Source organism: Podarcis raffonei, chromosome 3 (genome assembly GCF_027172205.1).
Source record: "Podarcis raffonei isolate rPodRaf1 chromosome 3, rPodRaf1.pri, whole genome shotgun sequence".
Classification (NCBI taxonomy): Eukaryota; Metazoa; Chordata; class Lepidosauria; order Squamata; family Lacertidae; genus Podarcis; species Podarcis raffonei.
In genome coordinates, this window is record NC_070604.1 from 116,061,718 (window position 1) to 116,080,094 (window position 18,377).

At 43.4% G+C, this 18,377-nt stretch overlaps 1 protein-coding gene across 3 annotated transcripts in view; it reads right to left on the reverse strand.

The window, feature by feature from the left end:
• BCL11A (BCL11 transcription factor A) overlaps window positions 1–18,377 on the reverse strand; it is a 233,395-nt gene that overhangs the window by 139,947 nt on the left and 75,071 nt on the right. The window contains exons 1-2 of one of the 3 annotated variants that reach the window (XM_053383695.1): window positions 14,291–14,938; window positions 6,879–7,208 (exon numbers count right to left, since the gene is read on the reverse strand). In XM_053383695.1, the coding sequence (XP_053239670.1) occupies window positions 6,879–7,208; window positions 14,291–14,345 (385 nt within the window). In that variant the 5' untranslated portion in view covers window positions 14,346–14,938. Of the gene's footprint in view, window positions 1–6,878; window positions 7,209–14,290; window positions 14,939–18,377 lie in introns of those variants that run through there. The other 2 variants (XM_053383693.1, XM_053383696.1) reach the window with 2 other exon arrangements.

The following is an 18,377-nucleotide window of genomic DNA, read 5'->3' on the forward strand; positions in this document are numbered from 1 at the left end:
TCAGCTAATGGCTGGGGCTTAGCACTGGGGCTGTTTCCCACCTGCCCATCCAAACTTCAACTTTTAATTTCTGGAATCTAAAATATCTCAATTCCTCAGAGTTGCTAAATTAAAAAAAAAATCCATTTGCACACCACAACATTATAACCTCAAATGGGTTAGTTCTACACCTAGTCTGTTTATTGAAGATATCGGCTGGTAGGGGGGCTGCAAACAAACCCCCTACTTTCTAATTGCAGGAAGCACATCACACTTAACTGGGTTAATTTCCCAATAGATTATGACATGAGAAATGTATGGCTGGGTTTGTATGGAAAGCAAGGTTACAAAAAAATATACGTCATGATTTAAAGGGGGTCTCCTCTCTTGTACGGCATATAGAAGATCCATGCATATTCGCAAATTAAATATATAGGTGCACATACACATATCATAATCCAGTTAGGTATAACTGAAGCACAGAATCCTATTTCCCCACCACTATATGCCACCCAAATTTATATAATGGACAGGCTCTTAAAACCTAATAGAGAAAGATTACCTAGATATGCATTTATCTTCTTGCCCACATATGTCTACCACACCTTTCCCCACACATCATCAAAGTCTGGTCAGTGGCTGCGAAACATTGCTATAAGAGGGTTTAAAGGGCCAGATGCATGCACTTTTTGATACACAGATTCTATTAATTTTCTGGTTAGAGTTTTTTTTCTGCTGCTGCAACAGATCAACATCAACTAAAAAATTCTGTGTCACTCCAGAGCCTGTGGACAAGTTAACCCATATGCTTAGATGTTAATGAACGCACATATTCAGGGAACGGGCAGGGAGGGGGAGGAAGTAAGAATTTATCGTTTGTACAATGTGGGCTGTTGAAATATCACATCAATGACAGTTCTAGCTTTCCTCTATCTAGAACGAGAGAGTTAAAAGATGCATCATCTCACTGCACAGCAGAGTGACTCAGTAGCTTGTTTCTTCTGTTTCAAAGCAGTGAACCCTAAGCATTATTTATCCTAAGAAAACAGCCTTTTATTGTAATACACAAGCTTACTGACTAGAAAATGGCTCAATGAGTATCCGTATTTAATATGAAAAAGGGCAATAAACGCCTTACTGCAGGATTCTTAACTAGACCTGCTCTTGCGTTGTTACAAAGGAGGATTTTGCTCCTGTTCTTTCCTAGACACTTATCATGAAAGATCATCTCTTCAACAGTTATCTAAAACACCGGATTCCCCACCCACTCCAGCACCTGCCCATCCATCCAAATGTCATGGTCAGCTAGTCTTCTCTTTTTCAGGACTGGCACAGCAAGAGATGGGGAAAAAGGAATGTGTGGGTGTGTGGCATCCCATCAACCCCCTGAAATGTTCCCCACCCTTAGCTCAGCCTGAGAGAAAATGTTAATTTCACTTGGAATTCAAAGAATGGGAATGGAGAGGTTATCATCACTTGAGTTTATACTGAAACGTTAGCTCAGTGGTGTGTCAAAATTTGTCTTGGAATCGCATAAAACGCCTGGGCAGGGAAAAATGAAATGAGATTATAGAAGGGGGGGAAGGAATTATCATAATTATTGTTAGGAAGCAACATTTGATCCCCCACCCCTGGCTGCATCAACGATTTACGAAAACTGTTTTCCACTTGAGAAAGAGAAACCCAGAATTCTTTGGGTACTCTCACTTTCTAATAAACTCTGGAAGAAACAGTGAAAGACAATCACCTCATCACCTATAATACATACAGGTCCTATATGTTGGAAGAGAATCTTGCAACAGTACTCTTGCATATGCACAAAAGGCACAAAAGGGAGCCCTGCTGGATCAACCCAAAGGTCCATCAGGCCCAGCATACTGTGCCTCCTACAATGACCAAGTAGATGCCTCCAAGACGCCTATGGGCAGAGCCTGAAGGCAACACCCCTCCCTTGCTATGCCCCCCCCCCAGCTCCTGTTATTCAGGGCCATATTTCCTCTGAATATGAGGTTCATTTAACCATCAAAGCTAATAGCCCCTGGGAGACCTCTCCTCTTCCTCCTCTTCAATGGATTTGTCTAATCCCTTTTGAAAGCCATCTATCCCAGTGACTGCCATCACACCTTGTGGCAGAGAATTCTGTAAAATTAACTGTGCAATTTGTCTGCCTCAAATCTACTGCTAGTCAATTTTACTGGATGAACTGTAGTTCTAAGTGCATCTAGTCCATACGTCTGCTGGAACAATGTTCCATTTTGCCTATCCCACAACCATCAGCAAAGCAAAATCAACAGGCTATGACAAAACTCTAGGGCCAATTGTATTTAATCACTCAAGTCACCTTTCATGTTTTTCCTTTAAAAAAAATAAAGACAGTATAAATATGAATCGATTTTGTGTGTGTGTCTTTAAAAAAAATTATGTATTTTTATATGCAGTTTCAATGAACGCTTATACACAGAATAGGGATTCTAAGTGTTGTCGAGGATGAAGGGGACAGCAGTTATTCTAAATTTGCAAGCAAGAGGTATGATCTTATTTTTGGATCAGTCGCTCTGCCTTGCGTATATACTGTGTTTATGTTGAGATGTTAGAAATCAGCTTTCTGAGCAATTTGAGGAGAGAAGATGGATGAAAGCATCTCACCATAGTAACATGAAGAGCTCTGAATTTCTGAAAACACTGTACAAATGCCAAGTATCACTACAATTGTGCCCCCAAATCTTAAGCCCAGGATAGGAAAAATGCCAGACACAGAACTGGGAAACCGGAACTCAAATGCCTCCTCCTCTCTGAACTCATATTCTGACTTTGGGAACATCTCTTGCCTCTCCAGCCTCAGTTTGTTTCCTCGAAAATGGAAACCAATATTACCAGTTTCTGCAAGGACCAATAGAAAGAAGGCAAAAGCGTTTTTGCTTTGGTGAAAAGCAAATCGCCAGTGACTGATGACACAAATCAGAGTTCACCAGCCTTGGTAGGATGTTGATCCTGGACCTGTGAGCAACTTATTCAGTGGCTTGTTCACATCAGCAATGCAACCCACGTCAAAGTTCAGCAAAACAGTAGAAATGCATTGAACAAAAGCCATCTCTCTCCTCTTGCCTTTCTGTCACATCTTGAACCAAACAATATATCTAGAACACCTAGATACAGTGTGGGTCTTTTGCTGGGTCTTCCGCTTCACACGCACACTCACACGCACACCTTAATTCTTGCTTGACAGACACTGCTTTCTGTCTTTTATACAAAGCTGTTCAATATGTAAATACCACATTACATCACAGAAGGGCTGCTCCATATTTGGTGATTTAGCAAGCCTGCGGTACACAAAAGATCTGAAAATCCTTCCGGAAAGTGCCGGACTCACTAATCATACCTCATTCCCGTTCGGAACAAGGATGGCACGTGACGTAATGGTCAGAGCCTCACATGACGCTACGGCAGCTTAACCTACATACTATAAAGATAATCACACTGCAGTTTTGATTTTTAAAAAATAAAAAAGCCTGCCCATTCAGCATCCTTGCTGTTTAATTTCAATACACATAAAGGACTAGCCTTATTTATTCAAGTGGTGAGGATCACACAAAGCCTAAGATAATCAGAAGTTTGGATAAATGGGAGTGTTGCTTATGCAGAGCAATTCTGACATGGGGTTATGCAGGGGACAACCACAAAATAATGCATAATACAGAATGTGGAACACAGATAGTGATTGCTAGATAACAAGTTCACAATAGAAGCTGACTTACATTTTTAACATGCAAATAAATCAAGCCAAGCTTTTAGAAATTACAATTAGACGTTTAAAAGGGCAAAAAATGTGTATACTAAAAATTAGAGATAAATGAAATTAAAATAGCTAAATTGCTGGTATCCACAAAACAGTGAGTGGATGGGAGCCTTCATATCACACAGAACTCTTCTTCAGGCAAAGCAAAAAAACAACAAAAAAAACCCAAAATTTGCAGCTATAGCTTATTTGCATTATGCCTTATTTTGGAAAACTTACACCTGAAGAAGAATCCTACAAAATCTGAAAACTTGGATCTTGCTGGCCTAGTAAAAAGTATTTATTTGCTTGCTCTGCCTCTTTGTTTCTTCAGAGGAAGTACAAGGTTTTAATAACATGAGGGGACATGCAAGATCTACTAAAGATGCATACAAAAAAGATCTGAAGAAAATAATGTATGTGGTGATTTATCCATATAAGCCATTTAGTACAAAACTTCATTCAAATTCAGAATTCCAGCAAACTGCAAATGGACGAATTAAACATTGTGGCTTTTTGGATGCTTTGAAGTTGGCAATCACTTTCAATGTTCGTTGTGTTCTAACTCTGACGAAAAATAACGATTTCGGCAATAAAATCTAAGCACTGCTTCCCATGCATGCTCACTCAGACACACGCTATTCCACGAAAGAAAACAGCCGACTCTGCAAAACCTGTGTGCACACAAATGACACTTAAGTTCCAATCTTAGTGGCCCCGGAACCTGAACTGTAATGTTTAGAAAGATAAAATTTCAAAAATGTGACAAATTTTGATTCCTCAACTATGTTCCAGAACTATTAAGTTTATTTTAATTACTATATTTTAGGTGGGGGGGGGACTGAGAATGTCCTTCTGTTCCTACATTTGAGATGGGGAAAACGCCAGACTACTTGTGCTGCTGTAGCCCTACCAACTTTAGACAGGACTATGCCAATTTAACTGGACTTTGAACTGCACCCTTACTTAGCTTGAGAGAGAGAGAGAGAGAGAGAGAGAGAGAGAGAGAGAGAGAGAGAGAGAGAGAGATTGTGTATAAGGCCAGATGGGGCAGGGAGATGCAATACAGCATGTGATTTACACACAGTCCTTCTCCTAATACCACAATATCCCTTAGGCTATTAAAACAAGAGCACAAGTGATACTTTATGCTAACTCTCCCAGCCTTCCCTTTTACTTAACAGATCTATGTCATTTCTGATGCTGCATATTTTTAAAAGCAGCCTCCTCCTCCTCTTTAAAGGGATAGCCGCCTTTTGCCAACTGTATCGTAACAACGAATAGGGCCCTTATTAGCCAGGCGGAATTAACAGATCTCATATTAACGTCCAAACATATTTTCACTTAATTTTATTTTTATGAAACGCACACATACATGCAAATGCTAAAGCGCTTTGCCAGTAATTACAATTATAGATAGATAATAGATAGATAGATAGATAGATAGATAGATAGATAGATAGATGATAGATAATTAGCTGCAGGGAACGACATCCATTACTTTTATTTTCTCTCCCCCCCCCCTCGCCCCGTTTAATTACACATTGGGATTTGTGCCACTGCCCGGGGGGGGGGAAGCCAATCCACCTTGGACATTTGTATGGGTGGCATGTGGCGGTGTAAAGCCTCTGAAGAAAATCAAGATACATCTGTCAAAACCACATCAGAGACAAGAGACAGCGGGAGGGGGGGCATTTATCATTTGGCTGAAGAGGCAGGATTGCAAGGAAGCAGGCCTCCTCCCCTGTCAAACCAACCTTTTGAAATTTCCAACGTGCCCTTAAACTTTTCGAATACGCGAGCCTGCGCGCCTCAGCAACTGCCCTCTCTACTCTGGCCTGGGCAGTGGAAAATGGCATCTTAAAGTCAAAGTCAGCCGTGTCACTTCGCCAAGGGGCTGCCTTTAATTACAACCCACTCCGTGACAGCCAATATGGATCGGAGGCTGGGGGAGAAGTTAACCCTTCCTCCTCTACACACACCCTTTGAAAGCCAGAGTTTGCACACACACAAAAAAAAAACTGTAATTAAAAGAAGAGAAAGGAAAGCAACCGGCTCTAGCAGACATGAGGAAAGCAGCTACAATTTTTAAAAAATGATAGAGCAGGCCTGTGGCATTCAAATGAGTTTTTTTGGCACCCTGGAACAAGCTGCACGCACAGACCGTTGTGATCAGGCTGAGGTTTTAGTTATCTAAACACTTGGGGGGTGGGGGTTCCCCAGCTTCAACTGTGCCTTGACAGGCTGGCACTAACAAAGCACAGGCTTCAGAGATGGTTCCAACTAGAAGGCCAAGCAAGATTTTTCCATCCCTCTCTGTATCGTTGCTTAGTGGTGTGGGGCTGGATTTGTGGAGATGGAAGTGAGGGGAAGGAAACCTCATGGATCTCTGGATCCAAGAGAACAAGAATAACTGAACCAGGAGCAAGAGGCCAGGACTGACCCTATGGTGCAAATGTATGGTTTACAAAGGAATCGTTTTTGCACAGCCGTGTTGGGGTTATAGCGGGCATTTCACACAACAAGCAGATAAAATGCAGTAGATAGACCCACATCCCTTAAACAAGCAGGGGGCAGCTGCCAATCAGGTCTCCCTAGCACGTGTTTCCTGCTAGAAGCGTTTCCTGCTTCTGTCCCGCCACGTTTACTGCAGAAAACATTTGTGTCAACACCAGGGTGACCATATTAAAACACAACTGTGAAGTATGACGCTGCAATTGCATGTTCCCACCTTGAAGTATGTAGGAAGGCATCAGTGGAAATGCATACACAAAGACAGGCTATTGGGCAGAGGAGCAGGGAACCTAATCCTCATATACTCTCTGCATGACCATACCTGGAACAGCCAGCAGGAGTCAAAAGGACAGGTGTGGAAGTTGAAAAGAAAGCAGCTGGAAACTTAACTCAATGGTGCAGAAAGGAATTGTGATTTTAGGAACGTGTGTGTGTTGTGTGCATACTTGACATGAACATATTTATCTTGTGAACTGCCAGGTGAAATTTCAGAAAAACAGGCCTCTTACTAAACTTCTAGATTTCTAATAGGAAACCACCCCGCAACAACATGCTGGTGCTTTCTCCCACGTTCCCATTCTCTCCCCCCCCCCCCATCGCTTCGATTTACCTGCTATATGTTCCTGTTTAGGGCAAATTCCTCTAGATGACGTTGACAAACAATCGTCATCCTCGGGTGTGACCTGGACGCCAACCTCCACGGGATTGGATGCTTTTCGCAGCTCGCTCGGCGAGGGCGAAGGGGGCTTATCCACAGCCTTCTCTAGGCAAAGACTGCCATTGCATTGCTTCCGTTTGTGCTCAATAAAAATAAGGATGTCCCCCAAAGGAAAGTTCATCTGACACTGGCCACATGTAAGGAGGTCGTGGTCCCCTTCTGGAACTCCCAACGTACCATGATCTGGTTCGTCATCCGTGAGAATGGCTTCGATAGGTTCGGCTGTAGTCAAAGGAAGAGAAGAAGACAATGGTCAGGAACCTTGTAGGAACAGCTGCCTTAAACTGAGTCAAGAGAACTGGCCTGTCTAGCTCAATACTGTCCACACTGACTGGCAGAGGATACTTAGAAGTAGAAGAAGTAGAAGCTAGGCTTAGAGGCAGGGGGCAAGTGGCATGCACTGTCCTTGAACACAGCAGACCAAACATTACAAAAACCAGGAAAGCTGAAACGTTGTGCTATCTCACCTCCCAAAATCAGCAATAGTGCTATGGGTATTTTAAAATAAAAGATTATCCATTGTGTTCTGAACAGCAGTCATTCAGGAATAAGAGGCACTACATTAATGTCATTAAGACCCTTCCATAAAATAAACTTCGGGAGATGACACACCACAGGGGCATGGCATGAAACGTAACCCCATTTTTAAAAAGTTTTCTTTTGCTTTTTAAAAAGACAAACAAGATAAAGCCAGTCCAACCCCGACCGCAAGACAGCAAAAGAGCTTCCTCTTTATAGCATGTTGTCATTCAACAGGAAAACGAATTTATCAGCGATGTCAAGCAGTCCCATCAGAAGCAAAAGAAGCTATAATGAATTATGAGCAATTCAGACTCCCTCTCCCTCTCTGTTTTTGTTACTCTCTCTCTTTTAGAGGGCCCTGAAAAAGCTGCTTTTTCCAGATTAACAATGAATGAATAATCTTAAAAATCACCGATTATATGGTTATTCCTGTTAAGAAAGTTATCTCTTTATATTCCCATGCACATTTTTATTTTATTTTACTGAAAATCTGCATGTGTGCTTACACTCTTCTATCTTATGTTAGGGATGGTATGTGTTTGCTTTACGGTGCAGGTATGCATAAACATGCATGTACGTGTATATTCTAAGAAGGTATCATCACAAGATGATGAAAAAGGCTTGCTTGAGCGTCTGACAGGTGGCACACAGCACCCAAAGAGCCCTACATTTTCCGTAGGGACATTTCTGTGCCACATATATACAGGTACATGCAGGAATGCAGAGGATAGCCAAGAACAACTCTCTAAAATAATCCAACAAACAGAAAAATCAAAGGTAATCTGTAATGATTCTATAAATCGACCTGCTGTATTATTATTGTCGTGTTTTCTAAAAGTGATTTTCAACCACACCACCCATATTTTTATATCCAAATATATATCTATGAACAATTGCTCCTTACAATTTTGAGAAATAAGGCACTCTTGTAGATGTAAGAAAATAAGCCAATTAGCCTGAGGTAGGATTTACACACACATACAAACACACACACACACACCCCAAGAAAGGAATGCCCCAATCATTCAGAATGTATTAACACTGCTGGCCTTGATAAGGTAAAAATCTGTATAAAGACAACTAAATTCCAGCTTTCATAACCAGAGTGGTTAAGTCTTTTCTTTAGATTTGAACAACCTTTCCTAACGTTGTCAAGAGTTGATTAATTTCCTGAACGAGCTCCAGAAAGCTCCATTAAGAGCTTGTTTCTGCACACACTATTGCCAGTGGATAGTTTAACAAGGCAGATTCATATTAGTAAGCTCGCAATCTCAACTCCTTTTTTTTGTTGTTTTGTTACTTTCTGCTGGCAAAAAGAGTCTTTCAGAGAGAAAGAGAAAAATCTAGTCCAGAGTGTATTTCTCTGGATCTACAAGCCAGGACTTACAACTACAAACATGAAATTGTGTCCTTACAAAATATCAAACGCAGCTAGTTAAGGAAAGTGTGGCAGGACGCAACACCTCAACAGTTAATCAGCCTGACCTTCTTTAGCATGCGGCCAATTTCACGTTTAATGAACTTAAAGCCACAGAGAATCAAAAAATAGATTTTTAATTTGACTGCACCATATTGGAACAGATTTTGATAAAGTGCATGAAAAAATTACAGCACACTCAGGTTAAATTTATTTCAGTCCTATCTAGGCAGAGTATTTGGAAGAAGGGGGAATCAAGAGTAATTCCCAACCATGCAGAATAGCGTAATATTTTAAGAGACTGCAGCCCTCGTATCTGGACTCCAAATAGTACCCTACAGATACAGTCTCTCTCTATATACATATTTTGCCTCAAGCTTTGCTCCTAATTTAAGATAAGGTCAATTACAGAAATATAGAGGTTAGGTTTTTACTTATACTGTAAATTCTCCTGTACAGAGGTTTCATATCAGATCCTTTGACCATAAATAGTACAGTGACATGAATAGTACACTGACAGAATCATGTGTGTTAGTATTTAATAGTCCAAATGAGAGAAAATGGAGAATATGGGTGTTTCTACATCTGCGATTTTTATTTTATTTCAGGAGAAAGATTATCAGGCTGCATTTTTACAAAGTGGCAAGCAACACAAGGCCATGTTCTCCCTTTGAAAGACACTTAAAACTTGAAATAATCACCATCACTACCAACCCAGTTGCAAACTTCAGAGCACAGTCTAAGCAGCAAAAATGTCAGAACAATTAAATATTTCTCAGCGACAGCAACTTCTCCCTAGCGATTAGAAAAAACTGCAATATTTTAGGCCTGAAGTGCTTGTGAAATTAGTAATATGGTTTAGCAAGGTGAGACAGAACCTTTTTTCCAGGCAGTTAAAAATCATGCTAAATAATGGGCATCAAAAGAGATTTCTTGTGAAGCCCATGAAACCGGTTGAATTCTCATCAAAACCAGTAAATGAAGAGGCAGCTGAAAAACGTTGTTGATTACACCTCTGCATTCAGCCAATTAATTTTATAGGAGGCAAAGTTCTTGAAAATAACAAGATATTCAAATGTACAGATATAAAACCCATACCCTGCACATATTTTTCGGTGCTCTTAACATAAATGATTGCTAATTAAGAAGAATGATAGCGTAGTGTTTGAAACAGGATTGGCACAGAGCTTGCTCCAAAAGCTTTCTTAAAGCAGAGAAAGCATGGTATTGCTGTTATTTGAAACCAGGTGCAAAACACAAGCACCTAATTCTTTATTATTATTATTATTATTATTATTATTATTATTATTACTGCTAATCCTGGTTTGCATGCTAGTTTTTTTTCCTCCAGTGACCACCACTTCCACTATATTTTGTGCATTTGATTTTTCTGCTCAAATCAATGGATCCTCAAGAAAAATAGGTATCTTAGCTGCTGTTTATAAGGATGATGATGATGATTATTATTATTATTATTATTATTATTATTATTATTATACCTCAGTATTTCACGGGGCCATGAATTTCCACTTCTTTCCAAGGAGCAGAAGGGAGGATAAAAAAAGAGGAAAGAAAAGCAAGAGGGCACGTTCCTGATTTATTTTTTTAAAAATGTGTCTTTCATGTTCAAAAAATGGATCTACAAGGAACAAGCAATGAAACCTCAACCAGAAACAACAGAGAGAAACTAAACACATAGCACCCTCCAAAAAGATTTTTTTAAACAAATATATATATAAAAATAAAAATAGAATTCGGTCACCCAGATTCAAGTTTGCTTCCAAGGGAATGCTAGGATTAGTTTAGTGGTTTGAAGAAGCACATTAAAGCGGAGCTGGAGAAGTGGAAGGAGGATGAATTAAAACACGCACGAAAAAAGAAAAGGAGTGACCGTGTAGTATTGAGGTGAACAGAGATCTGGAAGCGAACTTGGGAAAGAGCGGAAAACACAATGGGGAGGGGGGAGAAGTGCTAGGCAGGGAAGCCTCATCTGCAAACACGTGCAAGACAAGCCAAGGTATTTCCTGGCCTCCTTGACTGGGGCCAGCCGTTCTCTTTTGGATCTACTTTAAAAACAAAAACCCAGCTCTATTTATTTTCAAAAGCAGCGATCAGCTTTCAAATCGGGTCCGGGGAAAGGGAGGGTGCGGATAACAGATCCCCACCAAGCCACCCAAACAAAAGCAGATGCTCTTGCAAGTCAGGCCAAAGAATCAAAAAGTCGCCGGGAAGAAAACATCCTGGCATCTTTGCAGAGTTTGCCTTCTTTAACAATCTAAGGTGCATCTGTGGGAAAGATTTTAACATATGTCTTGGGGAGGGTTGTCTCACACTGCTTGCTCTGTACTTAAGTGTTTTATATAGGACATGTTTAATAAGAGGGTATAACAGGGCAAATGCAAGTGTCAAAGGATCAACTATTCCCTCTTTTTAATTTGGCCGTTTTTTGTTTTTTCTTAACGTGGGCAGGCGGTGGGAGGATTTCTCTGGAGTGGGAGTGGGTCTCACAGGAAGAATGAAAGCTTTTAACAGATATATTCTGGAAGGAGGACTGCTTGTAAAGGTGCAATTTGGAAGCTTAAGCATTACCCTAAAATAAAAACTAAAGACAAAGAAGGAGGGGTGGAATTATTGGGTGCAGGAGGGAGAGCAGGGGGGATCTCTACACACTCACATGCGCACCCCACCCACACCTTCTTCCTTTGCCAAACGAGAAATGTAGAAAATTAAAAGATGGGAGCAAAACGGATCAGGTTCAAGTTCGCTGGGGTTTCTTGATCTGACTCTGCCTCCTAGTGGCCAAAACTTGCATTTTTAAAATTAAAAAAGGCAAAGAATTGTTTTAACTCCACTCCCACACAGATCGCCCCCCCCCCATCTCCTCCTTTTCCACCCTGTGCCCCAAGGATCAGAATTGGGGGTGGGGACAGGAAAAGCAAAACTTGCATAGCAACTGTACTTAGTGCCCCTAAAACACTCTCACTCCCCTATATCATTTAAACAAACAAACAAACAAACAAACAGGTTGCATTTTTGTGTATGTGTCTATTCGTTTTTTTAAACTGTTAAGATCTCTAGGAATTTGGTGTGGGTGGGAAGCCAGGGGATTTAAGGTTGGGGGTTTAGTTTGCAAATCTTGAAGTGGGGGTGGTTCCACGGGGGGAAGACTTCCCCCCAAAAAAAGAACCGTTTTGCTCTTTCTTTCCTCACCCCCTCACTCCCACCATGGTATGTTGGAGATAAAGAGTCAAATTAGGTTATCAGTTTGGCTGAAGGAAGGGAGAATCTCGCAACGTGTTTGGGTGGCGATAGGACGTCCTAAAGTGTGACAGTTATGTTGCAACACACAACGCACCGTTCTGCATCTTGAAAAAATGTAAGAAATCAGCAGAAGAGGGGGTGTGAGATAGAAAAATAATCTGCGGAGAAGCTCTTAAAATACATCTTCTTTAACCCATGCAATTTGAGAGGGGGTGTTGCTTTTAAAATCTATCGCTGGGTCACTTCAACTAAGCGTATGTGTTGCAAAAGCGATATTACTTTGCATTGCAATTCAGACAGAGGTTATGGATGGGGGGGGAGGATACAATACAAACTTTTGCAAAAGCCCGGGAGGGGGCTTTAATCTTGCAAATTAGAAGAGGAAAGGGCAGCAAAACATCTCCCCTGCCTTCAAAAAAAAAAAGCATGCAAATTTCTCTCGTTTGTAAACACTACTTGTACATTTCATCTCTTCCTCTCTTCGCTCCCCACCCCCCACACCTCGCCAGCCCGCCTTCAACCAACCATCTCAAGTCCAGACCAGACTTCCCTTTTGTGTTTGCTAGCAAGCACGGCTCAAGCTTTTGTGCACCGCTTGGCTGGGAGAAAGGAAGCCTGTGCGTTGCAAAAACAACAACACACCATTAAATAAATATCAGCATTTAAATAAAAAATAGGAGGGCGAAAAAACCCTTTTGGTACTGAGTTGTCTAAAACTGGGTTGGTTGTTAATTATTATTATTATTACTATTTGGTAATCATTTTCCCATTGTGATCAGAGACAACAGGATCTAGCCTTCTGGGTTTTTTAAACAGAAAATCTATATAGCTTGCATTTGTGCGCCTCTCTCTCTCTCTGCGTATACGTTGTATTCATTTCCCCCCTTTTCCAAAGCCGTTTCTTCTCCTGCTCTGTTTTCCTGGCAGCGACTCCGCAGCACACGAGGCGCTTGTAAACATTCAGACACGAGATTTTTCCCAATCAAAATCCACTTCCACTTTTTTTTTCTTTTTTTCTTGAAAATCTTCCAAAAAATAGTACGAGGAAGGGAGAGGAAGGGAATTCCTCTCTCACACACACGCACACGCTGCGATCTTTCTCGCCTTCTTCGCTCCATGCATGCAGAAACCCAAGTTTCTGCAAAGCAGGAGTTTGGGTGCTGAGGAGGGAAGGGGGAGGGAGGGGGTGAAAAAAGACTGTTGGTAAGAGCTTGGGGGGGCGGTGTTGTGGAGGAAGGAGAGCTTAATCGTGGCGGTAGAAGCAGAGAAAAGCAGCCGATCTCCGGCCCAAAACAGACACCACGTCTGCCCTCTTCGTTGCCCTTTCGCTGTGCGGAGCTTGGCGGTGGGGGGAGAGAGAAAGAGAGAAAGGAGCGGGACACGCAGCAAAGGGTGGGGGTGGGCGATCTCCCACCACCCCAGATCTCGCCAGTGGAGACAAAAGAAGCAGCGAGAAGGTCCCCCCTTTTGCACCTTTTAGTGTCTACAGAAAAGGGGGCTCCACCGAGGGAGCAAAGCGGATTTGAAAAAAAGGGGAATGTCTCCTTCTATGACAAGGCGCCCCAAGAGTTCCTAATCTCGATCTCTTTGCCCGTGTGAAATGAGAGCATCGAGTCCCGATTCAAACCGTACACATCTCTTTTTCTCACTTTTTCCTCCTCCTTTTTCAAAAGCTCGCCTCCCCCCACCCCACCTCGCAAGCACACAAAAATGTGTCTTTGCTCGCTTGCTTTAAGTTGCAATTCATTTGTAAGCTGCAGGCGCGCGCGCACACGCACACACACACACACACTCGCGCTCTCTTCCGGCAAAATATAGCCGAATCAACTGGAGAAAGAAAGAAGAAAATAAACGGAACTTTGAGAGACAGCGTGCTTGCCAACATGAGCTTATTTGAAAAGTAATCTAGGTGGTAGCGATAAAAAGAGGGGGGCTGAGTTTTAAGGTGAGTTGCTTTTTGTGTTCCTTGCAAACTAAAAAAAAATGCATGCACAAAAGGTTGGAATTTGCAAAATGCAAACCAAATGTAATTATTTTATATATATTCTATATCTTGCAAGGGAGAGGGAGGTAGAAAGGAAGGAGGCGAGAAGGTTTTACTTACGTGAAAATTCCCGTTTGCTTAAGTGCTGGGGTTTCCCTTGCTTGCGGCGAGACATCGTGGTGTTGGTGGCTCGGGCGGGCGCGCGCGGAGCTCTCTCGCTCGGATCACATCGGGAAGCGCCGGGTGAGCAAGGAAAGAGACTCCAGAGAAAATATCTTCATCAATGTCTTTTGACATCCAAAATAAATTAGAAATAATACAAAGATGGCGCGGGGAAGATGAATTGTGGGATAGCAGTCATGGCTTTGCTTTTTTTTCTTTTGCTTTTTTTTCCTTTCTGTGCAAGAGGGAGAGAGGGAGAAAAAAAGGAGAGAGAGAAAGGAGAGAGAGAGAGAGAGAGAAAGAGAGATGAAAAAAATGGCAAAAAGCCCCCCTGAGCTGCAAGTTCAAGTGCGGACGTGACGTCCCTACGAACTTGAACGTCAAGCGACTGGATGGACACAGACATAGAAAACATGGGCAGGGCGAAACTGGAGGGAAGGGGAGGAGGGAAGGACTGCGCCACGCCAATGGACAGTCATCGGGGGCTGGACATGATCAAGCAAAAGAGTGAGGGGGGGAGCCCGGCGCAGGGCAAGCCAATGGCCAGGGAGGGGGGGGGTTACCCTCCGAGGCATCAGGCACACGCGGCGGCGGCGGTTGCTCCTCCGGAGGGAGGAGTGGTAGAAGACGGGGGGGGGGTGGAGAGGCAGAGGGAAGGCGAGAGAGGCGTGCGTAAAGGCGCGCACCAGCCCAGGAGCAAGAGAGTGAGTGACCAAGAAGAAAAGGAGGCACGTTGGTTTCGGAAGAAAGGGAGGGGGGCTCTTTCCTTTCTTTCTTTTTTAAATTAAGCCAGGAGGGAAATTTAAAAGCTAGAAAGGGAGAGAGGCGGGGAAAGCGCGTAAAGAGAACAAACATCTCTTAAGTCAAAAGCCACGGCAAGCCGGTGTCCCCCTTTGTTGCTGCTCGCAATTGACCGCGCAATTAAAAAGAAAAGGGTTTTTGGGGAAGTGGTGGCAATCGGGCGAAATGCGTGCCTACAATGTCAGGGTTGTCGCGCGGGTTGTCCTTGGGGAGTTCACACGGCAGAGCCGGTGTTTGTGGGGGCGCGCCTGCCTCGCTCCAGCGGGCAGGTACACTGCTCCTAACCAGGGAGGCTCCTCCTGGCTTGTCAGGATTCGTGTCCATGGACAGCGCTTCCTCCCTGGAGTTGGTCTAAATCTAAGCAAGTGGCCGTGGCATGAATTAATGCGAAATGAAGTGCTCCACGGGAGAGATAAAAACTCCCTGGTCAGCAGGGGGTTCGAATCCTCGCCCTGCAACAGACAAAAGCGCGCACACTTTAAAATGTCCACTTGGGAGGGAGAGGCCGTGTGATAGTACATACTTTCCTGAGAGCTAGTTCTACTGAATTCAGTGGTGTTTACGTCTGAGTAGACACTGTAACCCAGTGAATACTTAAAAGCCTGAGAAGAAGCCCTACTGACAACAGCCGACTTTGCTTCCATGAAAAGATGCATAGGATCGTAATATCTTCCAGCCTTCTTGACTCCTCCATCCTAACTCACATCTGCCCCACTCCGCAGGCCAGTGACAGCCATCTTTTGCCCGGGTTTATGCATTGAAATCTTACTGAGAAAAACAGCAGCAGCAATATCAGACAGGTTAGAACAGGTTGCAGAGTTAGAAGTTGACCTGTTGCAGCAGCAGCAGCATTGAGGGTTCATTCTTTTGGGAAGACAATAGGATTACTCTGAAGTAAGTGGGTTGCAGATCCTGATTGTAAATGAGGAAGCAACCCTGGGGCTGGTCTTTCAGTCCCTGACAATGCACTGTACAAATATATACTGTATAAGGAAGAGAAAATGTTTTAAGTGTTGTTGTTTTTTCAAAAGCAGGGTGTCTACTATACGTATATATTTAAAAGAGGAAAAAGATTAGGAAAAAATGGAGAAGGAAATCACATTTGTGATTCTCCACCCACATTGCACTGAAGGGGGAAGACCTAATAAGTGAAGAAAAGGGGTGTAACGTTTTAAAGGTAAGAAGCAGACTAGATGAACCAGACAAGGGGGAGTTGAAATTGACGAAGGAGGGGGGAGTGCATCTGTCTCCCAGCGATTAAGCCCGTATTCAAAATGTAGAACGGTGAAAGGGAAGCACTGCTGAAGGTCAGCAAAGGACCCCCACTCCATCAAAATAAATATTTTTTTTAAAAAAATCATACACCTTTATTTGGTGGGGAAAGGGAAGAACGAGATCCACAAGTATAGGAAAGGATAAAGTTTAGGGAAAGTTTTCTTCATGAAAAGTATATAAATTATAGAAGGAGAGGGGTTGGGAGAGAAGGAGGAAGAGAAAGAAAAGGTAAACTCTGGGAAGTGGACTTTGGAAGAAGGGTTGGTGATTTCCCCCCCAATTATATTGTTTCAGGTTCAAAATGGGGCAGAGGGGGAGAACAGCAAGCAACCTTATTGAAGGACAGATAGGAAGCAGTAGATTGGGGGGGAGCAGAAGAAAGGTGTTGCAGCTTTATGCGTTGCACGCACACCAAAAATGCATGGAAATTGCAAGGCTAAGAAATGGTCTTGCCGAAGTATGGGCTTGGTGGGTCGGATCTAAGTAATGGATGCCAAAAAAGAAAAAAACTGCAGGTCTGCAACAATCAAAGGGCGAGGAGACTCCGCTCAGGGCTTGGGCAAGTCATGCTGAGCTAAGAAGAGGCGTAAAACAGCGGCAGCGGCGACGCGTGTCACTGGCCAGGCAAAGCGCGTTTCGCAAGCGCCACCCAAAGTGCTACGTACCGACTGGCCACGATCCAGCCAAAGTCAAGCAGTTGAAAGCCTCCTTGGGAAAAACGTGCAGGCTGAGCCTGTTTGTGGAGAAAGAAACCCACTTGATTCAAGGGGATTTACTCACTAGTAAGGGCGTTTGGGAGCTGCAGTCTTCGGCACGTGCTGCTGAACCAGGCCCATCAACGGGATTCAAAACTGCTTCGGGTTGCACACTGACTTTGGAACGTGCCCTGAGAATTCTGTTCCTTGGATGCTTGTCTTTCGGGACTTTGGTTGGATCGTGCCCATCATGTAGCTCCCAGCATGTGGAGGCCTAATCGTACTGAAGACCCATAGAGGGAGACTGGGAGCAGCTCCCGCCACCGCCCCTCCCTCTTCCAGGCACCGACTAAACTTTCTTAACACGAGGTCACCCAGGAGCTGCTGCCTCATTCACACGTTAGGCTCTCGCTCATAGGCAAGCTCATTGCTCTGCCCGCACAAACACGCACGCATCCAGTTTCACACACTCTGCAGCACGATGGGTTCAAAGGCACAGCAAAAATGGCTCCTTCTCCGTCCTCCCCTCCGGTAACTTAATGCAAACTCTCTGTATTCCTGGCTCAGACTCACACGCAAAGGATTTGCACAAGCTCCCATTCGAGGATGGCAGCTCGCTGACACGCGGGCAGACTGAACTGACACACGCACAAGTTGCTTCTGCTACACACCAGCACAAACGTAGGCTGTAAAGCTGTCTCTGCTTACTCGAGGGAAAGCCCCTTTGTACTCTGCATCTGAGACACCCGAGCTGTTACATCCAGAAGTGTTTTGTTTTCTCGCACAGCTTAATACTCAAGTGGCAAATTTTGCTAATTTAAATTGAGCTTAACTTCCAAGTAGTTTACAGTGCGATCCTAAGCGTGTCTACTCAGACCACTAAGTGGGACTTACACCCAGGCAAGGAGGTATAGGATTGCAGCTGTGGTTAGGATCAGAGTAATGCTTGAGCTCACGACTCATACTTTTACACACACACACACACACACACACACACACACACACACAGAGGCTTCTCTCCTTTGCAAAAGGCTTTTTCAAATTCCCTCTCTCACACACTTGCGCCTCCCAGAACCAGAATCTGATCGGGTTAAGACGAAGAGATGCAGCGAAGGGGGAAGAAATGGTTTGCCTTCCAACGCGGGCAGGACTCGAAGTCAGAGGAAGGAAAAATCGACGCTCTTTTAGAGAACGCTCTAAAAGAAGACAGAAAAGCATCGGAAAGGACGGGGCTTCCAAGGAATCGATGTATCCCAGGGAAGGAAACAGAGCGA